This window comes from Phacochoerus africanus, chromosome 15 (assembly GCF_016906955.1).
Source record: "Phacochoerus africanus isolate WHEZ1 chromosome 15, ROS_Pafr_v1, whole genome shotgun sequence".
NCBI lineage: Eukaryota > Metazoa > Chordata > Mammalia > Artiodactyla > Suidae > Phacochoerus > Phacochoerus africanus.
In genome coordinates this window covers 130,727,923-130,752,011 of record NC_062558.1, presented here as the reverse complement: position 1 = coordinate 130,752,011, position 24,089 = coordinate 130,727,923, and the positions used below count along the sequence as shown (strand labels likewise).

Here is a 24,089-nt window from a genome sequence, read left to right as displayed (position 1 = left end):
AGACCATGATGGAAGATAATATAAGAAAAAGCATGCATATATTTGTATGACTGGGCCACTTTGCTGTACAGGAGAACTGGCACAAAATTATAAATCAACTATCCTTTAATTAAAAAAATTTTAACTAAAAAAAAGGAAAGCAGACCTATGGTCACCTGGGACTAGAGGCGGAGGAGGGCGTGATGGCAGAGGAGCAAAAGGAGACTTCTAGGCTGAAGGAGCAGGTCTGTATGTACCTCGTGGTGGTGGTTACGAAACTGCGTACCATGATCAAAACTCACAAAGCTGGATGCTTAAAATAGGTGAGGTTTATTCTATGTAAACAATACCTGAATAAAAAAGGAAGACACGGTTAAATGATTTGATTTCTTTTATGCAAAACTTAAAGGATTTAAGTCATGTTAAGACGTGTGAAGTAATTCAAAATGGAGTCACAGCAGCCAACATGAACATCCACGTGAGATGTTTGGAAACGTCTGCTGTAGGACTGGGGCTGCCTTAGAGGGAGAGACTAGGGCTGGCACGTGAGAAGCTTGATGGGCTGTGTATGACCCTGGCACAGAAGGAGAAATTGTTAGCACCCAGATTCCTCCCCCCTTGCGGTAAAAAATGCTCCTTAAAAAGAGACCCCCTAAGTGGGGCTGGAAGGGACGGAAGGCTCTTCTGCTGGAGGATCTGACTCCAAGATCCTCCTTCCTGTGCTTCTGGGGGCGCTCGTTACCCCCATTTTCTATTTTCCCTACTTGCACTCACCTGTGTTGTGTGCTAATTGGGTGCAATAAACCATGTGAGTCATGAGTTGAATATGGACTATGTTTCATTCATCTGCAGTCCTGTGATTCTTACCTGGCCTCCCACTGGGTCTGGAGAGACACACACATGTGCACGCACACACGCACACACAGATACTCTGACTCCTGAGTGGGTCATGGGTGGGCACAGGGGGGGTCGGGGTGATTCAGGGAGGAAGCATCACAGCAGTTCAGGGGAGAGGGGGTAACATCTCAGGCTGGGGTGGCAAGAGCGTGCGGCTGGGGGCAGGTGGGCATTTTGAAGGTAGAGCCAAGAGCAGCTGCTGATGCACTGGGCGAAGGGCAGCAGGGAAAAGACACTGTCCAGAGAGAGCCCAGGACTGGGGCTTCAGCAGAGAAGTCAGTAGCAGCCCCACAGCACACAGCGCCCAGCGCTGCCCGAAATATCAACCCCGAACAAGACAACATCATCATTTCTGAGACCCTTCTGTGCCCGGGCAGAGGAAACCCTAAGAACAGCCCCAGAGAAGAGTCGCCTTCCTCTTCGTCCTTGTCCCTCAGGGATAAAGGAGGCAGGGGCAGGGTCCCCAGCCTGGGAATCACATGTGAGTTTTTACTACAGATTCCTGGTCCTCCTTCCCCAGTTCCCCAGAGTCTAACTCAGGAGGTCTGGGCAGCAGCTAGGCAGCAGGAATCAGATCAGATGAACAAGGAAACCACCTCCCTCGCCCATCCCCTGCCCCCCCACACTGTGCAGGTAGCCTGAGCACCTGGAGATGCTGGGGGCTCTCCTTTGTAAGCCCCTTTATTTCTGGGCGGGCCGCACAAGAGTTCTAGCCAGTGGAGACAAACTCCGAGCAGGTTCACCCCTTGAGGGAGAAAGAGTCTCACACACCACAGGTTTCAAGCTAGGATCTATCTGCACCCTGGACAACTTGCTTTGCCAGAGACTGAATGAGTAACCCTCACATCCAAAAAAGGCCAGGCTGGGGAACAACTGCCTTCCTCCAGGGCCGTTTCAGTAATGCAGCCCAATGCTGCATTTCCTTCATCTTAATAGAGCGTGAAATGAAAATATATGGATCCATAAAACACCTGCCTTTTGTGAACTGGCTCATACTGTTAATTATGTCTCCTAAGGATCCTGCCACGCACGTCATGTTATTACATCCTCTGTAATTTTAATTACAATTTAATGAAAGCCTTTACATGGCCTGTCTCAGGACTTTCAATTTAATAATCATCAGCATTAACAATGCTCTGTTCTTTGTTACTTTTCAGAGTCCTTCCACTTAGCTTTAAACATAAGTGTGTGTATTAAATTCACATTTCATGGTCCAGAATTTGAAGTCATCATTAATTCTCTCACTTTTGTCCTGCGTGCTATGCGGAGTATGTGCAAAACTGGAGTCAGAGAAGTATCTGGGCTACATTGAGTGGGTTTTTTTGTTTTTTTTGTTTTTAACAGTAGGTAGCAAGGGATTCTTTTCCGGCATTTTTATTTTTGACTTTATTTTGAAAATTATGGCATTTTTAGTTAAATCAGAGTATTAAGTTTTTAAATGTTATATGAATTTTTGCTCTGGGTTTAAAATTATGTCTTATGAATTACTACAATTTAGTTTTTGAAGTATCTCACATGTGTTTTCAAAGTTGCTTGTCTGCTTGTTTGTTTCCTTGTTTATTTTTGGCCGCCTCTGCAGCATGTGGAAGTTCCCAGGCCAGGGATCTAACCCGCATCACAGCTGCGGCAAGGCCAGATTCTTCACCCGCTGCGCCACAAAGGAACTTCCCAAAGTTGCTTGTGAGTGTAGCTGCTACAATTGAAAAACATCTGACTTTGGAAGGACGTCAATTCAAGACTTCCCCTCTCTCGCCCCAGCAACAGGATGGTCACTCCACACCAAGCTGTCACTCTGGTGTGGACACGGCTTAGGAGGGACCACAGCCGGAGACAGACGGCTAGCCTGGGGCTCATTCAACAAGATCTTTGCAAGGCGGTACATGCGCTCCCGGGCTGAACCTACCACAGAAGGTGGCTGATCAGACATCCTGATGGGTCTAGCTGGCATGCTCAGGGCAGAGCTACTCTGGCGACCCTCTCTACAGCCACTCAAGTCTTTCCAAGGGCAGTCTGTCACCTGAACTGCTGGAAAGTGACAGTCTTGAGACATCAAAGATAGGGCTCTTCACAGTTCAGTAAGGGTCTCAGCCTTTGCCCCCCCCAAGCTCAGCACCTAGAATGACTGTAGCCGGAGGAGGTGCTGGGCTGGCTCCCCACCCGGCTTTGGATGTGAAACTCACTACATCCCCAAATGACTTGTGCAGGGAATAGCCAACACCACATCTTCCACGTGGGAGGTTTTATTATGTTTTACACCCATGAAAACATAGGACGGGGGCTGTGACAGCAAACATTTCAGATAGAGGAACCGCCCAAGCTGCACCCGCCCACCCTTGCAGCCTCTTTCCACACGCGTCTCCTGGATCATGTTCCTGGGTCCTTCCTTTGCACGTTCGGGAGAGTTGAAAGGAGACGTTTAAAGTAGCAGGAACACCATCGGCAAAATGGAAACAGAAGGATAACTTTGAGGAGTAACTGATGAGAAACACACTAGAGAAAACCCCTTCTATTGCGGTATGAGGTCGGGGTGGAAGAGCGTGCCCTGGGCTCAGCGTCCATCCTCCAAGGCTCGGGTCATACGGGGCCCTCTGTGATGCCCTCCAGGGGCAGGCTGGGCGCGCTGTCGGCTGTGGGGCTCTCATCTTTCTTCAGCGACGTGGGGACCCGGAGACTGACGTAGGGTTTGTGACAAGCTGTGTTGGCCAGAGGGGGGTAGTGCTGTCTGTAGCAAATGTAGGCAAAAATGAGGCCAATGACTCCGCCCACAAAAGAATCTAGGAGGGAAGAGCAAAACCGGGAGACTTGCATTATGATTCATTCAAATGCGCCCGTTAGGTTTTCCAGAAAGCCCTCTTCCTACCGGCTCCAAGGATGGCTTTGCTTCTCGGACCCCCTGGAAGACTAAAGGGAAGAGAAATCACACTGGAGGTAGAAATCCTGGCAACCTCCGTGAGCTCGTAGCATTTTGAGAAGTTAAACATACCTTCTAAGTGTGTTCTTGATTCTTCTATGTACTTTGCACCTGGGCGTGGCACAAACTCAGATTTGCATTCTTGAGTTTCGAAAAGCAATTCTAAACTCTGGAAGAAGAGCTCGGCCACCTCTACGGGTTCTAAACACCCCCAGGGGTTGCAATTTCCTTTTCTTTAGCAAGATCTCACTGGAGTCCTGCTGGGGCGCCACAGTCACCCAGCCAGCATGCAGGTCCCTGCCTCCCAGGAAGTGGTTTCCCAGGGATGAAATGAAACTTCTGAGTCACAAAGTGAAGAAATCATTTTATAATACACCGGGATGGCCAATCCTGACAGTCCTGGTGGGAGGGGCTCCATCTCTCCATGAAGCTGCAGATTTTCATCAAGTTGGAGGGAGGGAAGGTGGCAGACAAGGCAAGAAAGTGTCTCTGCAGGCAAAACAGACCCTTCCACCGTGGGGTGGCCCCTTCCTCATTTTGTGTGTGTGTGTGTGTGTGTGTGTGTGTGTGTGTGTCCGCATATGTGTGCATTGCACGCAAGTGTATGCATGCCCTTTAAACAGTGTTGCTATGGGTTATTCTTGCCAAAAAGGATTCTAAGGCAATGGAAAACCTCCCCTTGACAAGAGAACCTTGAACGCTTGGGGAGGTCGCTGCCAGGCTGCACAGTCATTCTCCATTTGGGGGGCTTCCACTTTCCCCTTCATTATCTTGTTGAATCGCCCACACCTGCTACGGGCAGGGAGCACCATCCCCACTTTACAGAAGACATTCAGGATCAGAGAGGCCAGTGGGGCTCTCCACAACCCCATCCCTCGTTAATGATGGCACTGGACCTGACTCTGACCTGCACTGCTCTTTGGCTGTGCTTGAACCCTGGCAGGTTCACTCCAGGCTTTGCAATGTCCCAGCTTTCAGAACACAGCAGGCTGATGGAAAGGTAGAGCACCTGAGCTCAGGTGAGCAGTAACGGCCTTGCTTAACCATTCAGTGCCCGGGATGGTGGAGTTTCCAGACACTTCCCATTAGGCAACGCACTGTGGACTGACCTCAGTTTAAGTCACAGGCTGACTCTCCTGGGTCTCCTGTGAGGGAATTGGGGTGGCTGTCCAGGAAATATACCTTCTAAGAAAACAAACTGTTCAAGTCGTAGATATCTGCACCCCCTTAGCAGGCCTTTTGCTACAGGCATCCCGGATCCATCTAGGATAATTGGGACCATTTTTGAGGAAAGGGATGATTGTGGTATGTTATTATCTTTTGAAGAATTATTTCTACCTTCACATTTTTACTAGACCAAGAGTAAAATGTTTAAAAGTTCTATCATAAATAGCTTTCAGCTCTTTTAAATAAGGATAGTCGTTGAGCGCATGTAATTTTACTTATGAAACAGCAGCAAAACAGGTAAGGAACACAGGCATTTCTGTGAGGGCGGCTTGAAGGTCCGCTGCATATGAATCAAATGCACAGACACTGCTCTGGTGGCTGGAGGTGGACACAGTCACTCGTGCTGGTTTTTCAAGGGCAAACAGATGAGGTCATCCTCTCGATTAAACTCCTTCCCACCGTTCTTAGGGACCTGATTAAGTCCCCATGGCCTTCAAAGCTATGCACCTGGTCCCTCTGACCTCCTGGCCATCCCCGTGGCCCTCACTCTACTGCAGCCACCGTGTTCCTTCTGTTTCCCCAGTACACCCCAATACATCTCCCTCCCTTTTCTCCCTCCCTGCAAACGCTGCCCCAATCCTGGGAATCCCTTTCCTTCATCTCCTCACCTATTCAATTTCTACTCATCCTCTGGAGCTCAACGCACCATCCTTGTGCAAAGATGCCTCACCCACCCTCCAGATTAGACCAAATCCCCCCAAGTAAATGCTTTCATTTTCCCCCGTGGGACGAGAATGGCAAAGAATGCCGATCTGTGCAATTCTGTACTATTTCCCATTGGATTCTAAACTCCCCCAGGGCAGGAGCTGTGTCTCTCTTGTTGGCCGTTGATTCCTCAGCTCCTGGAACAGCACTTTGCTCACCTGGAACAGTATTTGGTTGGTGGAGGGAGGTGGATGAATAGATATGTGTAGAGTAATTGAAGGTTAGATTCTGGGTACTGTCTTGCTGCGGCCTGTGCAGACCCCGTTCCCCTCTCTGGGTCTGGGCTCCCTCCTCAGGAACAGCTGCATGGCAGCTAAGAGGTCTTCGCATGTAAGTGTTCCAGGAATTTAGTCCCCAGGGTCAGCCTACTGAGACCAGCCTTCTGATCATTTGGAAATTCTACCAAGGCATATTCAGAAAGTCGGTCATAACTTCGACGGGGATAAAACATTGCTAAGAAACAAAAGTCATTCTAACTGGTCAAAGAGAAAGGCTGAATCACTGTGGCTACTTCCTCCCCATAGAAGCTCAAACACGGTGACGCTGCGTAGCCACCATCTGGCAGGAAGGCAAGGAAACTATATTCGTGGCCAATCAGCCCTGGTGAGTAGCTACAAAGGGACCACCTGAGCGACGGCAGTGAAACCCAGAGACTCATCCTCGCCCCCAGAACAGGCACCCTCTACCCTCACCCTAGATCTGAAATGCTATATGAAGGCTGAGGAATCCCCAACAAAGACACTGCAGCCCCTACCAAGGCAAGTCCCTGCACCTCAGAGGCTCAGTTTCCCTGTCTCGCAAACAGAAATCTCAAGATCCATATCACTGAATTGTGACCAAGATTTAAGGAGACCTGCTTCTGAACAGTATAACCCAGAGCATGTCACAAAATATGTCCTTAAAATTCAGTGTCTAAAAAAAATAAGTGTCCATCACTGTTATGAGCTTTCTAGGCCTTTCCCACCCTACAACTGCAATTCAGCAGTCTAGAGTTCTCATCTCCTGAGCATGGCCAAACTTTCACAGGAGTTTATTTTTTTAATTTATTTTTTTATTCTTTTAAGGCTGCAGCTACAGCATATGGAAGCTCCCAGGCTAGGGGTTGAATGGGAGCTGTAGCTGCCAGCCTATGCCAGAGCCACAGCAATGGGGGATCCAAGCCGCATCTGCAACCTACATCACAACTCACAGCAACGCCAGATCCTTAACCCACTGAGCAAGGCCAGTGATCGAACCCACATCCTCGTGGATGCTAGTCCAGTTCATAACCTACCAAGCCACGACAGGAACTCCCCTCAGAGCATTTTAAATAAACTTTCAGTGAACTTAAAAAACATCTGTCACCCAAGAAATTGGAAAGGAATACCTACTATGACTTGCTGAGTGGGGTTCCGAGGCATAATTAATGGGATTCAATCAAGCTCCTCAAATTGAGAAGCTCTTTGCATCGCCTATGGCCAGCAGCCTGTGAAATTCACCAGGGTATTTTTCCAGTTCCAGGTCTTTGAGTCACACTATTGTTTTGGTTTTCCAATAACTTCAGAAAAGAGCCCCATGGGGCATTATTTTTATTAACATCTGAAGTGATCCAGGACACCTGTGTTTGAGCCACTGACTATTGAAGAGGCCACACAGCAAAAACCTACAAATAATGCCATCTGGCTTTCTATTTTCTGTAACAAGGCATTTTACTAGGTGCATCACTGACGAAAAGACATTAGGTCATTCCAAGTATATGTGCCCCGGGCTTACTGACAAGGCAGAAAAAGCTCAAGAATGGTGACGGCTGGCAAGGCTGTCTCCCCATCTAATGGAATGAATAAAACAGGTGCCACAGGAGTTATCGGAAGTAACCAGGGCAGTGAAAGGTCTAGCGAAGCCGCCTTCTCACAAAGGCATTCGGGGCTTCATTTATTGCAAAGGTGGTGAACACGATTTTAAAAGTGACTTGTTTTATGAGAGAGTCATCAAGTCCCCTAAGTGAACGACTGTGATTTTGATGAAACCGCACCCTGTGGGGTGTGTGCTGGCAGAAAAGCAGGCAGGGGGGAAGGTAGGTTTCAATTAGGGGAAAAACTACTTGGGACTGACTTCACCCTACATATGGTATCATGGGATAGGGGGTGGGGGTGTCAAAGGGGGAATATGTGGATCCTGGGGTCCCTGGAGTACACAACACCCAGTCTCCTCCCTCAGCACTGAGGCTATTCATCCACCATGAATCCTGCATGGGGATCAGGGGTCAGGGGTGATATCTGGTCTTAGGGCATGAGGCTGATCCAAACAGACCCATTCCTAATCTTCAGGGCAAGATGGACAGTGAAGAATGACAGCCTTGTCCATGAGCTGCAGCTGAGAAGTGCACCACACAGGAGAAGGCGGGTGTGTGACAGCAGCCAGGGGAGTGGCCTGGCTTGTCTGGACCATGGAAGTTTCACTGAGGACAAGACCCAGAGCCAGGAGGTGCCGGTGGGAACCAGGAGGAGTGGGAAGTGCGGGCAGGAGGGCAGCGCAGTCTTCTAGGCAGAGGGAGGCAGGGACGTGGCAAGTTTAAGGTCCACCTTCTCTTTAAGGGCTGGTGTCTTTGTAATTCTCTAGCACAGAAGGTGACCAGGCTTCTGGAGTGGCTGGAGAAGTAGGTTTTCCATGTCCCCTGAGGACCCTGCTGAGCCCTCAGCCTGGGTCAGGGCCCCACTGGCGGTCTGGGCTCCCGTCTGTGCACCTCTCAGCACACACCTGCCTCTCGGTGTTGACTCTTCCTTGACCTGCCTCATTCATCTTTGTTTCCCCAGAGCTCAGCAGTTATTCTTCAGTAAATGTTTGGTGAGCTGAGATGCACTGAACAATATTCACAGGATGCACTAAAGAATAAACACTACATCAGCCACAAAAGGCCACAAAAGGCCACAAATTGTGTCCTGCCCTGTTTATGCAATGTCCAGAAGAGGGAATTCCGTAGAGCAAGAAAGCAGATTTGTGGTTGCCAGGGGCTGAGATGGATGGGGATATGAAAATTTTCTGGAATTAGATAGTGATGATGGTTGCACAACTCTGAATATAATAAAAAGCATTGAATTGTATGTTTTATGAATTATGAATTATACATCGACAAAGTTATTTAAAGGGCAGTTCCAATCAAGACTTATGGGCTCCAATGGTAGAAGAAAGGGCGAGACTTTGAATCAGGCTACCTGGATGAGAATCATCACCTGTAAAATGGGCTTGACCCCACCCCTTTTCATGAGGTCAAGGGACAGAAAGGATCTCGTGGAGTCTGGCCCCCTAGGGTACCAGTCCATAGCAGCCTTGCTCCCCTGCTCTGGCACAAACCAGCAGAAAGGCTTCTGAAGATGTGCTGCCAAGTCCCTGGGAAGAAGACAGCCCTCCCATTGCCATGGAAACAACCAACATCACTTAGCTGGTTTGGCTTGGGACTTTGTATGCCTTGGGTTCCATGACCCAAGACTCCAAGGGTAAATACCAGCTCTGGAAAACTCAACAACCCCACGTAACTATTTCTCTTCTTTTTATTCTACTACTTTTAAAAAAAAATTTTAGGGCCGCACCCACAGCATATGGAGGTTCCCAGGCTAGGGGTCTAATCAGAGCTATAGCTGCTGGCCTACACCAGAGCCACAGCCATACCAGATCTGAGCTGCGTCTGCGACCTACACCACAGCTCACGGCAACACTGGATCTTTAACCCACTGAGTGAGGCCAGAGATCGAACCTGCATCCTCATGGACACCAGTAGGGTTTGTAACCTGCTGAGCTGCCTCGGGAATTCCTTTTGATTCTACTATTAATGAAGCTTCATGCTTTTGCAACTCTGAGTTTCTAGAAAAGAACTTCTATAGTACAGAGGATGCCCAATCTTCCTGGGGCACTGGAAGCTGGAAGGGCAGCACTATATCTGTCCACCACAATTCTGTGCCTCCATCAGAGAAGGCATGGGCACACAAGTGCAGAGATGTAATGAATCAATGTTTAAAGTCTTAACTTTTTGGTTTATTTTGCAAAGGAACACACTTGCATAGAAAAAGAGCAATTTTGGAGTTCCTGTCATGGTGCAGTGGAAACAAATCCGACCAGGAACCATGAGGTTGCGGGTTCCATCCCTGGCCTCACTCAGTGGGTTAAGGATCCGGTGTTGCCGTGAGCTGTGGTGTAGGTCGCAGACGCAGCTCGGATCTGGTATGGCTGTGGCTCTGGTGTAGGCCAGCAGCTGTGGCTCTGATTAGACCCCTAGCCTGGGAACCTCCATATGCTGGGGGTGCCGGCCCTGTAAGAAAAAAAAAAAGAGCCATTTTAGTAAAACCAGTGTACAGAAACAATGATAGCTAGTAAGAAAGGAATACGACTGAGTCAAAATCAACTCTTCATTCACCCCCCCACACACTGAGCAAGCATTGTTAAGCATTAGGAATTGTGTCCCCTCCCCAGAACGTGGTGAAGTCCCAACCTGCTGTACTTCAGACTGTGACCTTATTTGCATGTAGAGTCTCTACAGAGATAATCAAGTTAAAGGAGATCCATAGGATGGGCTCTAACCTAATGTGACCGGGGAGGAAATTCGGACACACAGACACAACAGAGGACAGGTGATGCGAAGAAACACAGGGAAAATTCAACGCACAGATGGAGGCAGAGATTGGAACATGCGGCCATGAGTCAAGGAACACCTGGGGCTCAGGAAGCCAGAAGACGCAAGGGAGGGCCTTTCACTTGGAAGGTGTCAGAGGCAGGGGTGGCCCCACAGACCCCTGGATTTTGGGCTTCTGGCCTCCAGAACCATGAGACCATGTCTATTCTTCTAAGCCACTTGGTTTGTGGCACTTAGTTACAGCAGCCCTAGGAAATTAACCCAAATACCTGCTATGAGTCATGCCAAAGAAAGAGACAAATGCCTGCCCACGGGAAGATTATATTTTAGTGCAGAGCTCCGCACATGGTGTGAAGCATTCTTTACGTGTTGTCTATAGCTGCTTTCACCCCAAGCCAAGTCAGTTAGTTACAAGAGAGACTATATGGCCCACATAAGAGCTGAGATTATCTATCTATCTATCTATATATCTATCTATCTATCTATCATGACCTCACCTGTAGCATATGGAAGTTCCTGGGCCAGGGATCAAATCCAAGCTGCAGCTGCCACCTATGCCACAGCTGTAACAACAGCTACAGTCAGGTTCTTAACCCACTGGACCATAGCAGGAACTCCCTGAGATATTTATGACCTGGCCCTTTACATAGAAAGCATGTAGATGCCTGTTCTAGCAGGTAAGAATGGACAATAGTCAATACATTGTAAATGACTTCATCAGATGGTGGTCAATGAGCAAAGCGAAAGACACAGGGAGTGGGGGATGGTCTGTGATTTCAGCAGAGTGGTCCCCACAAGATGCCTTCGCTCGCTTGAGCTAAGAGTAGGAGGGATGCGGGGAACCAGCCACACACACATCTGAGAGAAGAGCATCCCAGGTACAGGAAAGGCCATGCCAAGGCCCTGGGGTGGGAAGGCAGGGCCATGAGCAAGGAGGGGAGTAGGGAATACTAGCAGAGAGGCAGGAAACGAGGGACCAGATCTTGCAGCCAGTGCAGGACTCGCCTTTGATGCTGACAGCAAGAGGGACTCAGTCACCACCCACCGGAGGCTTTTGGCGGAGGAGAGGCATCGGGTGGGTCAGGGCTTGAAAGGCTCATTCTGGCTGCAGTGTGAGGGGCAAAGGAGGCAGGAGCGAGAGGGCAGGGAGGCTTCAGCCATAATCCAGGCAACAGGTGATGGTGGTTTGGACGAGAGCGGGGAGAGGAAGTTGGACTCGGGAAATACTGTGAGCATAGAGCCAATAGGGGAAACCAGAGCATCACAGAAAGCAGAAGGGAGGTTCCCTGGAGTGAAATGAAGCCAGGTTGTCAGAGACTTGGGAACAGCCAAGAGGCATCTTCCCTGGGAACTAAGCAAAGAAGGAACAAGGCATAAGTGGAAGAAACAACACACTCCTGTCACTTGCACTATACTTGTCCACTGCCTGGAAACCATCAGCATACAAGACTATGAGTCGAGGCAAAAGAGGGTGCAGTGGGATGCCCCATTCTTTCTGTGCATTTTTCTCGATGTTCTCCAGCATGGGGATCCTGCGAGCTTTAATGCCAAAAACACACAGTTAATTCCAAAGGTAAGCCCTTTGTGAAGCCCTGGCTTTGCAGTTGGCATCACCCACGAGCGCACCAGCTTCCAGTTGACCAGGAAGCCAGCGTGTCACAAAGACATGGAGAATCTCAGCTGCACAGAGATTAATCATCCATCCAGTGGTTTCATTTCTGAAGTCCTACTGTGTGTTTCAATGTCACTCTCGTCCACAGCCTGTGCCCTCCATTTTCCTCGCTTAATAAAACAATAGACCCATGTGTTTGGAGTGGAGTTGAGAAGGCAGAAGAGCCAGAAGGGTGTCGATAACAGAAAAACATCACAATAATGAACAGAGCAAGGCCTTTGAGATGAGGGGTTGTTTACTGGCTCTGACTATGTAATTGAGTAACTGGATATCTTTCCACATTAGGCACAATTGCTTAAGTCAAAATTGAAATGCAGTCATAAAAATCTCATAATATTAATGCTGTTAACTAAAGTCTATACTGAGAGGGATTCAGGTTTTGCTGCTGCCTTTGGGGCTTCACGTCAATTCTCATCATGATGGATGGCCCCTGCCCACGGTCACTGGGCAACCCAGTGCACCAAAGAAAAGCAACATCTTATTTCTCTCAGCCAGGCAGCCTGCCTCAAACACCCACATACCCAGCAGCCGCACCGTCCAGCCCTCTTCCAAGCGGGAAACCCAAATGGCCTCTTTGATTATTCCTTTAATACTAAAGGAGTATTGAATGAGTAAAATTGTCCACTCATTGAATACTGCTGCGTCTTCACCTGGAATAAGGGAAAGAAAGATGGAGCTGAGGTGTGATTAGGTCAAGGTTTCTCAGCCTCATCAGTAGACACTTGGGGCTGGATAAGTCTCCATTGTAAGGGAAGTGCTGTCTTGGATGCTGGATGATGTTTGACAGTGTTCCTGGATCCTACACACCAGATGCCAACAGCAACCACCCCCACAGCCACCCCCAACGGGGAAGACTCAAAAGCTGTTTCCAGACGTTGCTAAATGTCCCCTGGGGAGTTCAGTCACCCCCACTGAGATCACTGGTGTAGACAGTGACAGAGGGCCTCCTAAAGGGGAACTCAGGTAAAAAGAGCCTGACTCGGAGCCCATCGGAAGATCCAAGGAAAGACACACTCTGCTCCAGGCCGATTCTAGGGATACAGACTGAACAGACGATGGCACAGCTGAATGGCTAGTTGGGCCACATCCATGAGCTGTACCAACTGATGCACATTTGGCTTTGGCTGCAGGAGTCTACCATGATGCAATTTTGGTCTGTCCCCCCTAAGTATGCTCCTAAACATTACCAAACATAAATTCTCTTGTTCTGCTTCCACATCAGCCCAGAGAGCATTAATATTCTCCCTCTAGTGATCTGAGTTCCTTTCTGTGCCAGTTGGATAGGATGGGGCTGAAGCCCCGTTGCCAGCGGGCCTTGAATGCACCAGCTGCCATCACGAGGCCACCGTTTTCCTAAAGCCAAGCACCGTGAATCTTCATTCTTTCATAATGCGCTAGCCACGGCTCGGTAGGGAGTCACAAAAGAGTATTTACAAGAGGCCAACCTCATGTCTTAGGTTTTTAGGACAAAATCACTACACAAAGGCTCTTACTACCTTCCTAGATAAAGCCCAAATCTCTTCAAGTCTGAAACCCTTAATCGTTTCTCCGGATCCAAAGCAGCTGAATAAAAGTGGAAACCAGGGATTTGTAGCTTACACACAGACCATGTTCCAAAAGCATGTCTGCTTCTCAATCAACGGTTTGGGAAATACCAACACATCTTTCTCTAGAAGTGGTGCGCTAAGCCACAACGAAGCTAATTTGTATTTGTACAATGCGTTTTCAGTTACAAAGTACACGCAGATCCATTATTTCCTTCTGCCTATGAAACAGCTCTGGGAAATACTGGGGGATTACTGTTGCCATGTTCAGAAGAAGGCACTACAGTTTACAAGGGATAAATGAGAAGCAGTCCCTAAAATGCCATCCAGCCCACAAGAGGCCTCATGGGGAAATGCCCAAATCACAGGCGCCACAACGATTGTTGGAAAATAGCCCCAGTTCCCAGGGTTCAGTGGGCATGTGCCCCTGTGCTGTTGGCTCGGCGATTCTTTTCCTGCTTCCCTTATTATGTAGCCTCACGTTATCCAGAACTTCATCCAAGTCACAGATACAAGCAGAGAACAAGGGAGGGCTCAGGGGCCAGCCTGATGGGCCTCTTACCGAGCACCCCCATCAGAAGGGCATCCAGATCCCCATCAGTGCTTGAAGCCCCCACCTGTCCAGACCACGCATCAGCCTCTCTTTCCCCTGCACATCCCCCCCCCCCCCGCTGTTGTAGGCTCATGATACCCAGAGCATGAACTGCAGAAGGGTGGAGGGGAAAGCTGAGGTTGGAGAAAAAAGATGAGAAGCCGAGGAAGCCCTGGGAGGAGCAGGAGGCCCCTGGAGAAGATGGGGAGAGGAGCCCCCACCCAGGAGTCCCCCTCGCTCTGGACTCAATTGCTGCCTAACTACCCTGGACAAATGCCTGGGAGGAAGTGAGAAGAGGGCAGTCCCACAGGGCAGCTGGCTGCAGAGACAGAAAAGGGGAGGGAGGGAGGGTGACAGCAGTGGTGCCTGGTGACAGCAGGTGGACAGGCAAGGAAGAGGAGGCACAGGCCATGGACCGATTGTGGAAGGCCACTCATCCAGGGAAGCTGGATTTAGGCAGTTAATGTCGGCGTGCTTGCCGAAAGCTGACACGGCAGAGCTTCCATGGTCCTTCTCAGACCTCATCAGAAATAAGCTTGCTTGTTAATAGTGCAGACTCCTGGTGCCCTCGCCAAACCCACCCCCAGTCAAATGCCTGGCTAAGAGTGGCCTGGTCAAGGTAATCTGAGGTTTGGCCTTGGGGAGAGAGCCCTAGACCCTGTCCTCCTGGAGGCTGCACCCCCGTCTCTCTGACGTCCTGTGGACACCACCTCTGTCTTGGCTCCCCTTTTGCTGTGGCAGATGTCGCTGCAGTTCAGGCAGCTAATCCGCAGAGGGGCATAGCATGGTTTAGTTTTATCCCAGGAACGAGCCCCTCCCTTGTTCTATGTTCGTTTGACTTTGCACAGATACCTGAGGACTGACACATCCAGGTGAGCCTCACCCAGCCTTGCAGTGGCTGCTGGCATCTCCTTTGGAAGAGCAACCATGGTGAAAAATTCCTCGTTGTGGGATGGATTTGCGATGTGAAACGAGCCAACAACCACTTGGCACTAAGTCGGAGGGTGGAGGCAAGGGACCCAGCAGGGAAGTCGCATCTGAGCCTATGACCAAGGGCCTGCCATCAAGGCAGGATTCCAGTGGTCTACTGGAGCATGAAGGGGGAGGAGCTCCAGTTCTGTCCCCAGCAAGGACAGGAGGAAAGCCAGAGCTCACCTGAACAGGTGCACTTTCTTTAAAAACGTGTCTGCTCTGTCATTTCAGCCTCCTCTGATTTCTGACAGTGGGCACTTTCCAAATAGGTGCTTGCCCCCCACCCCAATCCTTGCAGGAGAGGGGCAGAGACCGTGAGGGCCGGGGTGGGCCCTGGGCAGGAACTCACCTTGCCAGTGATGCTTGTAGTCGCACATGCGGGACAGGGCGATCATCATGGCACAGTACAGGGGCAGGATGGCCGCGCAGAGCCTCCAGCTTTTCCCCCGCCCACTCTCGGTGAAGCAGTGCAGCTTGCCAGCCAAGTAGAATGTCGTGAAGCCCAGGCCTGAAAAGGCAACTGCCAAAGAGAAACAGCAGGTGTTACCCCAGCAGGTGGTAAGTGGCAGGGACACAGGGCCGCCTGAGCCTCCCGTCTGCCACCTTGCACACGCGCAGGGCCGAGGCCATGTTGTCACGAGGCACCATCTAGGCAATGTGTGCTCTTGCTGGAACCACGCTGGTATGAATCTCTCAACAGGGAGGATGACCTTCCAGGCTTGCATGGGATCAAAATCTATTCTATGTCATTCGTGCATTCATTCGTTCGGCAGTGATTTAATGGAATTTACTGTGTGACAGACAGGCACGGCTCTGATATGGGGAATGAAACGATGCACCAGAGGCTGTCTCTGGTCTCAAGGGGTCACAGTCCAGTGGAAGGACATGGCCATGCTGATAGAGCTTTAATACGACGGGTTCAGTTCCTGCAAGAAAAACCGTGTATGGAGAACGAATGACTGGGATGACCGCTTAGCTTTGAAGGGGGAGGGAAAGCAAGAGATTTGGGGCCTGGTGGCATTCAGGAAGGTGGGACCCGCAAACTCTGTGAAGGAGTAAGTTTGACAGAGAAGCCAGGGATGACAAATTCCTTGTTTTCTCTTAGAAAGTGTGGTTATTAATTTTTAGAATTACGAAGACAACTCACGGGCTTGCTAAATCCCTTGCCAAAAGTGTGGAGTCAGGTGAAGTATGTACGAGCCCCAAGCCGTTCATCTAGTCAAGTTTAAACCAGAGTTGAATTCAGTGATTTTTTTTTTTTTTTTTTTTTTTGCATTTTAGGGCCGCACCTGCGGCATATGGAGGTTCCCAGGCTAGGGGTCTAATCGGAGCTACAGCTGCCAGACTATGCCACAGCCACAGCAACGCAGGATCTGAGCCACATCTGTGACCTACACCACAGCTCATGGCAACATCAGATCCTTAACCCACTGAGTGAGGCCAGGGATTGAACCTGCATCCTCATGGTTCCTAGTTGGATTTGTTTCCACTGCGCCACGACGGGAACTCCCAGTTTGGGGGTTTTTTTGGGTTTTTTTTGTTTGTTTTTTTTTTTTTTTTTTGCTTTTTTAGAACTCAGTGAGATTTAAGGAAGGTCTTAAAAACCCTGGCTACACATGGAGTCACCTTTCAAACCTGGGAAGTTTTATATGTGTGGCTGAGTCACTTTGCGGCACAGCAAAAACCGGCACAACATTACACATCAACTATAATTTAATAAAAATAATATTTTTAAAAGACAAACCTGGAAAGTGTTCAGAATTACTAGTAGTCAGGCTTGTTGTTCAATATTCTGTTTACACTGGGCTGGAGTGGACCCTCGTGTGTGTGTGTGTGTGCGTGTGTGTGTGTGTGTGGCGTGTACCCCCAGGTGATTCTAATGGCAGGAGTGAGTTGAGATGCTTTGGTGGAAAGCAGGGGCTACAGCTCCCACCAGCCTGTTTAAAACCTTCCTCTCCGAGAGGCAAAGCTCCTGGGTAACCAGCCAACATGGTGATTTTGCAGAATGGGCCTGGTGCCAGGACACTAGGGACTTTGAGAGACTTCCTAAAGCCCAGGGAGCAGCCTCGGTGACAGTGACTTTGTCACAGATGCAGAACTTCAGGCCCAGCCCAGACCTACTGAGTTAGAATCCACATTTCACAAGATCCACAAGTGAGTTATGCACACACTGAGGTCTGAGAAGGCCTGGCCTGTGACATACCCGCCCTCTTTACAGGACTTCTCTTGAGAGTCCATATGAAGAAAATAATACCCAACCACGAGAGGATATTCTGCTCAAAGTTATTTGAAATAATGGAATAATGTAAAGTGATTGATACAGAGGCAGAGAAAAGCAAACTGGGACGCTTCTATTCAATGGATTCTGGTGCAACCATGGAAATTATTCTGATTATATAGCACTAAACACAATACTTAGGCCATAAAGTGACAAAAGCAGGCCCCTAAATTGTAGCTTCCAGACAGTCATGGCCATAGTACATAAAAGTGAATAACCTGCAACATTAACAAGCTGTCTCTGATAATAGTACCTTTTTAAATGGGATTCTCCCAAATATGAACTTATAACCACAGTGGAACTTTTTTAGCAATCAAATTAAACAAGGTAATGGAGTATTTTTTTTTAAACAGAATATTAAGCCAGGTTTATGTCAGGAATAAAAATGAAGCATTTCAACACTTCTGAATAAGGATTTATACTCAAATAAACAGCAACACAGTGCCAACATATATTGACTATCCTGTTACAACCACAATTCTGCAGAAAAGCTCACTGCCTGCGTCTGTTGTTGATGTTTGCTCCGATGAAGGGTATTAGATGACAGACAGGGTGTTCCAAAGTGGCCCCATTGGGCCACCATCCCAGCAAGCCCAGCGGCTTCTTAATTTCCCATCCTTGTCCATGCGGATGCCTTCCTTCTCTCCACTTACACTCTGCCCTGAGGTACCAGAGGGGGAGGCGGAGGCTGAACCCTTGGCTCTGGTGGGGACTGGCCTCATTCTAAGCTCCTACGGGAGGAGTAATGGACTTTGTTCAAATCAGACAGCTTAGCAAGTCTCCCCGCCCTAATGCTGCCACTCCATTATACAAGGGGCTTGAGTATCCATGGATTTTGGTATCCTCGGGGGTCTGGGAACCAGTCCCTGAAGGATACCAGGGAGGACGATACACTGAATGGGGACAGCATAAAAGATCTGCCTTGGGGCTTTGTAGAGTTGTGGATGAGAGTTTCTAAGATTTGAATCAGAGGAGAAACAGCCCTGGAGGTTGCCTAGGCTCCCAAAAAAGTCCATGAGCATAGGGTGGATGTTGAGCAGGAATTTGCACACGTTCCCCTTTAAAAACTGGTTTGGGAGTTCCCATGTGGCTCAGCTGGTTAAGGATCTGGTGTTGTCACTGCAGTGACTTGGGGTCAATCCCCGGCCTGGCTAGGAACTTCTGCATGATATGGGTGCAGGAAAAAAAGAGAAAACAGAAAAAAAGAAAAAAAAAAAAGGTTTGGAGACCCTCAGACAGTAAGTCCCCACTCAACAGCCAACAGACCTGAGCCTCTGGGCACATTCCATGAGATGGACAAGGGAAGGGGCTGCTGAAAATCCTCCAAGGTCAAGACGTGGGGCAAGGGGTTCAAGGCCAGACCCTTGGCCTCCACCTGGTCACCTCCTTGCCCCCAGGAGGCAAGGTCTGGCCACCTCTGGCAGGGGGGCGTGTGGCTCATTCTTTGGAGAACAGGTAAAACGTATTCTCTTCCACGCAATGGGAATCGAGCTGCAGGTTTTCCAAAACTGTGAAGCGTCTGCTTCTCTGAAAAGGTAGAGAGATTCAAAGTGTTTTAAGGGCTGAGTTTAATAGCCCAGATCCTGTGGGCTTCCAGCAGTAGCTGGTCTCCTTTGATGCATTCTACTGAGCGGTATTTTCAAGGCAGCTCTGGACACCCTTATTTGTCTAGCTGACGTGAGAGACTGCAATTCCATGCTCAACCTTAGGCTTGTCACTTTCTCACTGATATTTATACCAGGTATTGAACCAGCATAATGTCCTTGGGCAAAGAGCTTCTGAGGCTCTTCCTTCTGGCCCGGGAGGCATGTCCCAGCCGTGGGCAGCTCAGGTGCTTTGCCAAAATTCCTGCTTTCCCAAGTATTATCTGCATAAGAATTAGGCTCTGTTGGCATTCCCACTATGGCACAAAGGGCTCAAGCAGTGCCAGGACAAAGGTTCGATCCCCGGACCAGCAGAGGCCACAGTGGGTTAAGGATCCAGCGTTGCAGCAGCAGCAGCATAGGTCACAACTGTGGCTCCGATCTGATCCCTGGCCCCAGGCATTCCATATGCCACGGGGAAGCCAAAAAGAAAATTAAAAAAAAAAAAAAAATAGGCTCTGCTATACCATACTGAATGCATAGGATCCCACAGTTTTTCTGCCGCTTCCTCTGAACTAGAGTTTGGCACTTGGCATCTGCTTCTACATGGATTGAATCATGAACCACTGCAGCTGCTGAGCCTCAACACCCCCTGGAAGGAGCTCAGAGTGGAGAGCAGGAGTGAGGCGCTCTGTGCTTGGGAAAACTGGCTGAACAGGTCTTTGGATAGTTAGATATTTTCAGGAGAAGATTTTATGGGCCCAATTACTGCATCTCCTCATATCCAAAAAAGCATTAAAATCTGTCATGGTGACGTCTGCTCCTCGAGACTAACCGTAAACTTCAAGAGAATAGCAGCAACCTGCTGCAAAACTCGTGCCTGGTTGCATGTACCTCCCCCTCCAGCAAAATCACACATACACCAACCTTCCCCCGACCTCTGGGGAGTGGTTTTTCAGAGCTCTCCGAAATGCTGCTTCCCAGGCTATAGTCCTCCTTCTGCCCCAAATAAAACTTAACTCTCAACGTTTAAGTTGTGCATATGTTTAAGCTGACACCTCCTTCCAGTGAGGCTGGGGGTTGGGGACCAGATGTAACCTCCCCATGAACCTTCCAGCTCAGAGATCCTGGGACTTAGCGACACTCAGATTCAAGGTCAACTGGGAGAAAAAGACAGCAGAAAGGTCTTGAAAGAAATGCCTTCCAACTCTAGCCAAACGATACCCTCTCCTCTTCTCAAAGACACACGCATTTGAGACACGGAGGGGCAGTAGAACCTTTTATGCTAGTGAGGACCTAGGGGTAGGACAGTCACTCCAAATGACTACCTTCCCCTTCAGCATGGCCCTGGCTTCCAGAACGATGAGGAAGTAAAACTGAGAACTGAGCATTCAAAGACACAGACATAGGCAGAGCACTAGACATTTTTGAAAACAGGATTTGTAAAATAGGATACATGCATTCATATTTTGCTAACATCATTATTATTAATTTTTGTATAGCCGCACCTGTGGCATATGGAAGTTCCCAGGCCAGGGTCAAATCTGAGCTGCAGCTGCGGCCTATGGCAGGGCAACACCAGATCTGAGCCACACCTGCAAACTACATACACCACATGTGTGGCAACTTGGGATCTTTAACCCACTGAGTGAGGCTAGGAATCAAACCCATGTCCTCAGAGAATTAATGTCAGGTTCCTAAGCCACTGAACCACAGTAGGAACTCTGCTAAACTCTTAACAACAGAAATATTATTCGGACAGTCCCAAGCCAGAGGGGCAAGAGAAAGTTGACAGTCTCCCTCTCCTGGGGGCTCAGAACGTGTTTATTTGCTCTCCAGAGTTTAGAACACACACACACACACACACACACACACACACACACCATACACACACACACACAACCCTCCCCACACACAAGCACTCACAGTGATCGTGGGGAAAAGCATATGCCCCCTGCTTTCAGAGCCTGTGGCAGGTTTTCTTGGCTGGAAGCAGCTGATTGTAAATATTTCTGTGTTGATCTGGCTGTGAAGAGATGCTCTTGGAGCCTCTCAACTAGGTGGCAGATGAAAGTGGGCGGCACCCCCTCTGTTCCTAACACTTTCAGGGCTCGCTTGGCTGTCATCAAGGAGAGCTGATAAGCAAAGCATCGCAATACAACTTGCTGTCCATGTGTTCAGGCACGTCGCACGAACAGGGTTACCTGCCCACCCGGTGATGCTGAAAGGGAATCACTGATTTGTCTCTCCAGCTACATCGATGAACTGTCATAAGTTCACAACATTTCCTTTGCAAAACACACAAACAAACAAACAACAACAACAACAAAACCACAAAAAGTCTATTTACTGGGCCAGCTGAGGTGAAAGGATATGATTTTGCTTTTCCCTCCCCAGGCCACTTTCAAACCAAGTGGAAGAGGTTTGGATGCCAACAATGGCAAAAACTAAGACAACTGCTACCCCAAAAAGCTTTACAAATAAATGAGATAAGAATCAGGGGGACAGACCCAGCTTTTTTGTGTTGTATTCTTCACTCCTGCTAATTGTAATAAATTTCCCTGGACACACCGATTATTCCTGGCACCCCAAAAGGAATTGTGTACAAATTTTTCATCATATGATGCTCAAAGAGTTAGCATTTTCTCCCCCAAGAGGGAGAAGGACAGTACCCGGGTGGTTGAATCAATCTTAGGGTTGAGGGGTGTTCTGGGGGGAACACCACTGCATCCCCACCAGACCATCCAAAACCAAGGATGTAGGACAAGCACACCTGGTCAGTACCTGGAGACCCCTTACAGGCAGGAGAGTGCTGCTGGGGGTCAGGGATCTGGGTACCCAACTTGGCTTTGCCCATAATTGAATATACGACCCTGGGCAAGTCACTTTCCTCTCTGGGCCCCAGTTTCTTCTGTAAAATAAGAGGCTGAACCACAAGGGGTTGGGAAACCGAGCAGGTAGGGAACCTGAGTAAAGCAGTTGGATGTTAGAATCATTTTTTTGCACCTGAAAACTCTCTTGGTCTATCTTCTGTTGCTCCTCTGTTGCTGGTTTCAAGAAATACTCCACTTTCAGAAAAGAAATACTTCACTCAGTTTCAAGAAACACTTCACTTTCAGAAAAACTCAGCTGTTCACTTGTGATGATAAACAGTGGCTAAGACCTCACTGCTGGGCAACAATTGGGAGGAGTGAGGACTGAGGCAAAGTAGGGAACATGCACTGGCTTAAAGGTGCAGCCCTGTGTCTGCTCGAGCTGGGGTCTGCCACATGGAAACGTGGGCTCGGTATTCCCAGAAGTTTTGCTTTTCTCAAAGAAGAGGGAAACCGCAATATAAATGAGAAATGTCTCCATTTTAAAATAGTAACAACTCCTCGAGAAGAATACAATACAGACCAAATGAAACTCAGTTATGGGCCAACAGGGCTGGGGCTGTGGGCCCCGGTGGGAGAGCTTCCTGAAGTCCTGGCCTTCCTGTGCTGATGGCCCCCTGCTTAAAGGACCCCCTACGCCTGAGCTGAACGTTATGCACGTCAATGCATCCCTCCTCTCCACGCCAGAGCAAAGAAGCACTTAACAAGTTGGGGGTGATTTTGTCTAAACCAATAGCAACAACAAATTACATTATACAGGGACTGGGGAGATTGAATAATCCATGCAACCATGTGCTGTTGAAGGAAGCAGGCTTTTCAGGCAAATCAAGCACACGGAGACTCGACACTGCCACTTTTCTCCCATACGAGCTCCCTTCTAGGGGCCTCAGTCTCCTCATCTGTGCAATGGGTTTAGGAGCACTCAACTCACAAAGCCATCCTGAGGCTGAGTTCACGAGGAACTGTAAAATGCTTAGTGTAATCACTCCTACCACTGCCAGCTACTGCAGCTGCTGCTGGGCCCGATCCCGGTTCGGTAAAGTTCCTTCCTCAAAGAAAAGCCTTCCCAAGCTCTACTTTTGCCATCTGCAGCTCTTCCATTATATAACTGCATGCTTGCTTACAGAGAATTCTGGAGCAGGGTTCTCAGCCTCTGATACTTCTGCAGCCCCCACAGCTCTCAGCGGATATAAAATACTCTTAGCTGGTAAATGAAGGAAATTAGACTCAATGAGAGGTGCCAGTGGAGATGCTGTCCTCACCCGACTTTGCATGTGCCCGAAGCTCTCAGGTGAGAGGGTTAGACAGCCAGGAGGCCATTCTTATGCCACATGAGCATGCCATCATGTAGCGTCTCTCCTACAATTTCCCAGAAGCAAGCTTCACCATGTTGAAACCTAGTTTTGTGGACCCACCTTCTAAGATCTGTAGCAATCTCCTTTCATCCACTTTGGAAAGTGAAATCTCTTAATAACATAGCACAAATTTAATGCATATAGCTTGGCATAAGAAAGAAAGCAGAATGAACATCTTGTCTAGAAGGAACCATGAATTGAGAAACTCAGAACCTGAAGCTATGACTAAGAAACTAGCCCTTTTAAGAGATTTGGGACTTTAAACATAGTTTCATTTATTCATTCCTTATGAAATGACCAGAAGATCATTAGCCTCTGATTTAGCGACCAAACCAAATTTTGATTAAAATTACAGATTAGGCTTAATATCCAGTGTAATTTTTTTTTAAAAAAAACTCTCCTCTCTCTAATCCAGTAATGAGACTATTTTGTTCTGATGTAGGAGATAAAAAGTCTATCTCTGCTGGAATGAAAAGAATTCTCAAAATCTCTGAAGTCTTTTGAATCTCACCCCAATGATTTTTGGAATTCCTTTTAAAAACAGGAGTTTGTCACAATCAGTATAATTCAACAACCTCAAAAAGCATAAATTAATTCAACTAGATAAGTTAGGGGAAAGGATTTGTTTCCTTATGTATCTTTTTTTATACATAATGATTTTTATTTTTTTCCATTATAGCTGGTTTACAGTGTTCTGTCAACTTCTCCTATACAGCATGGGGACCCAGTTACACATACATGTATACATTCCTTTTTCTCACATTATCATGCTCCATCATAAGTGACTAGATAGAGTTCCCCGTGCTACACAGCAGGGTCTCATTTCTAATCCATTCCAAAGGCAATAGTCTGCATCTATTAACCCCAAGCTCCCATTCCACCCAAATCCCTCCCTCTC

General features: G+C 48.4%; 1 protein-coding gene across 2 annotated transcripts in view; it reads right to left on the bottom strand.

The window, feature by feature from the left end:
- Positions 1-3,086: 3,086 nt before the first annotated feature.
- The window catches only part of PLPP4 (phospholipid phosphatase 4), a 148,173-nt gene continuing 127,170 nt past the window's right edge, over positions 3,087-24,089 (bottom strand). For both annotated transcript variants that reach the window (XM_047760732.1, XM_047760733.1), the window contains exons 6-7: positions 15,452-15,622; positions 3,087-3,650 (exon numbers count right to left, since the gene is read on the bottom strand). In XM_047760732.1, coding sequence (XP_047616688.1) covers positions 3,451-3,650; positions 15,452-15,622 — 371 coding nt within the window. In that variant the 3' untranslated portion in view covers positions 3,087-3,450. The remainder of the gene's footprint in view (positions 3,651-15,451; positions 15,623-24,089) is intronic.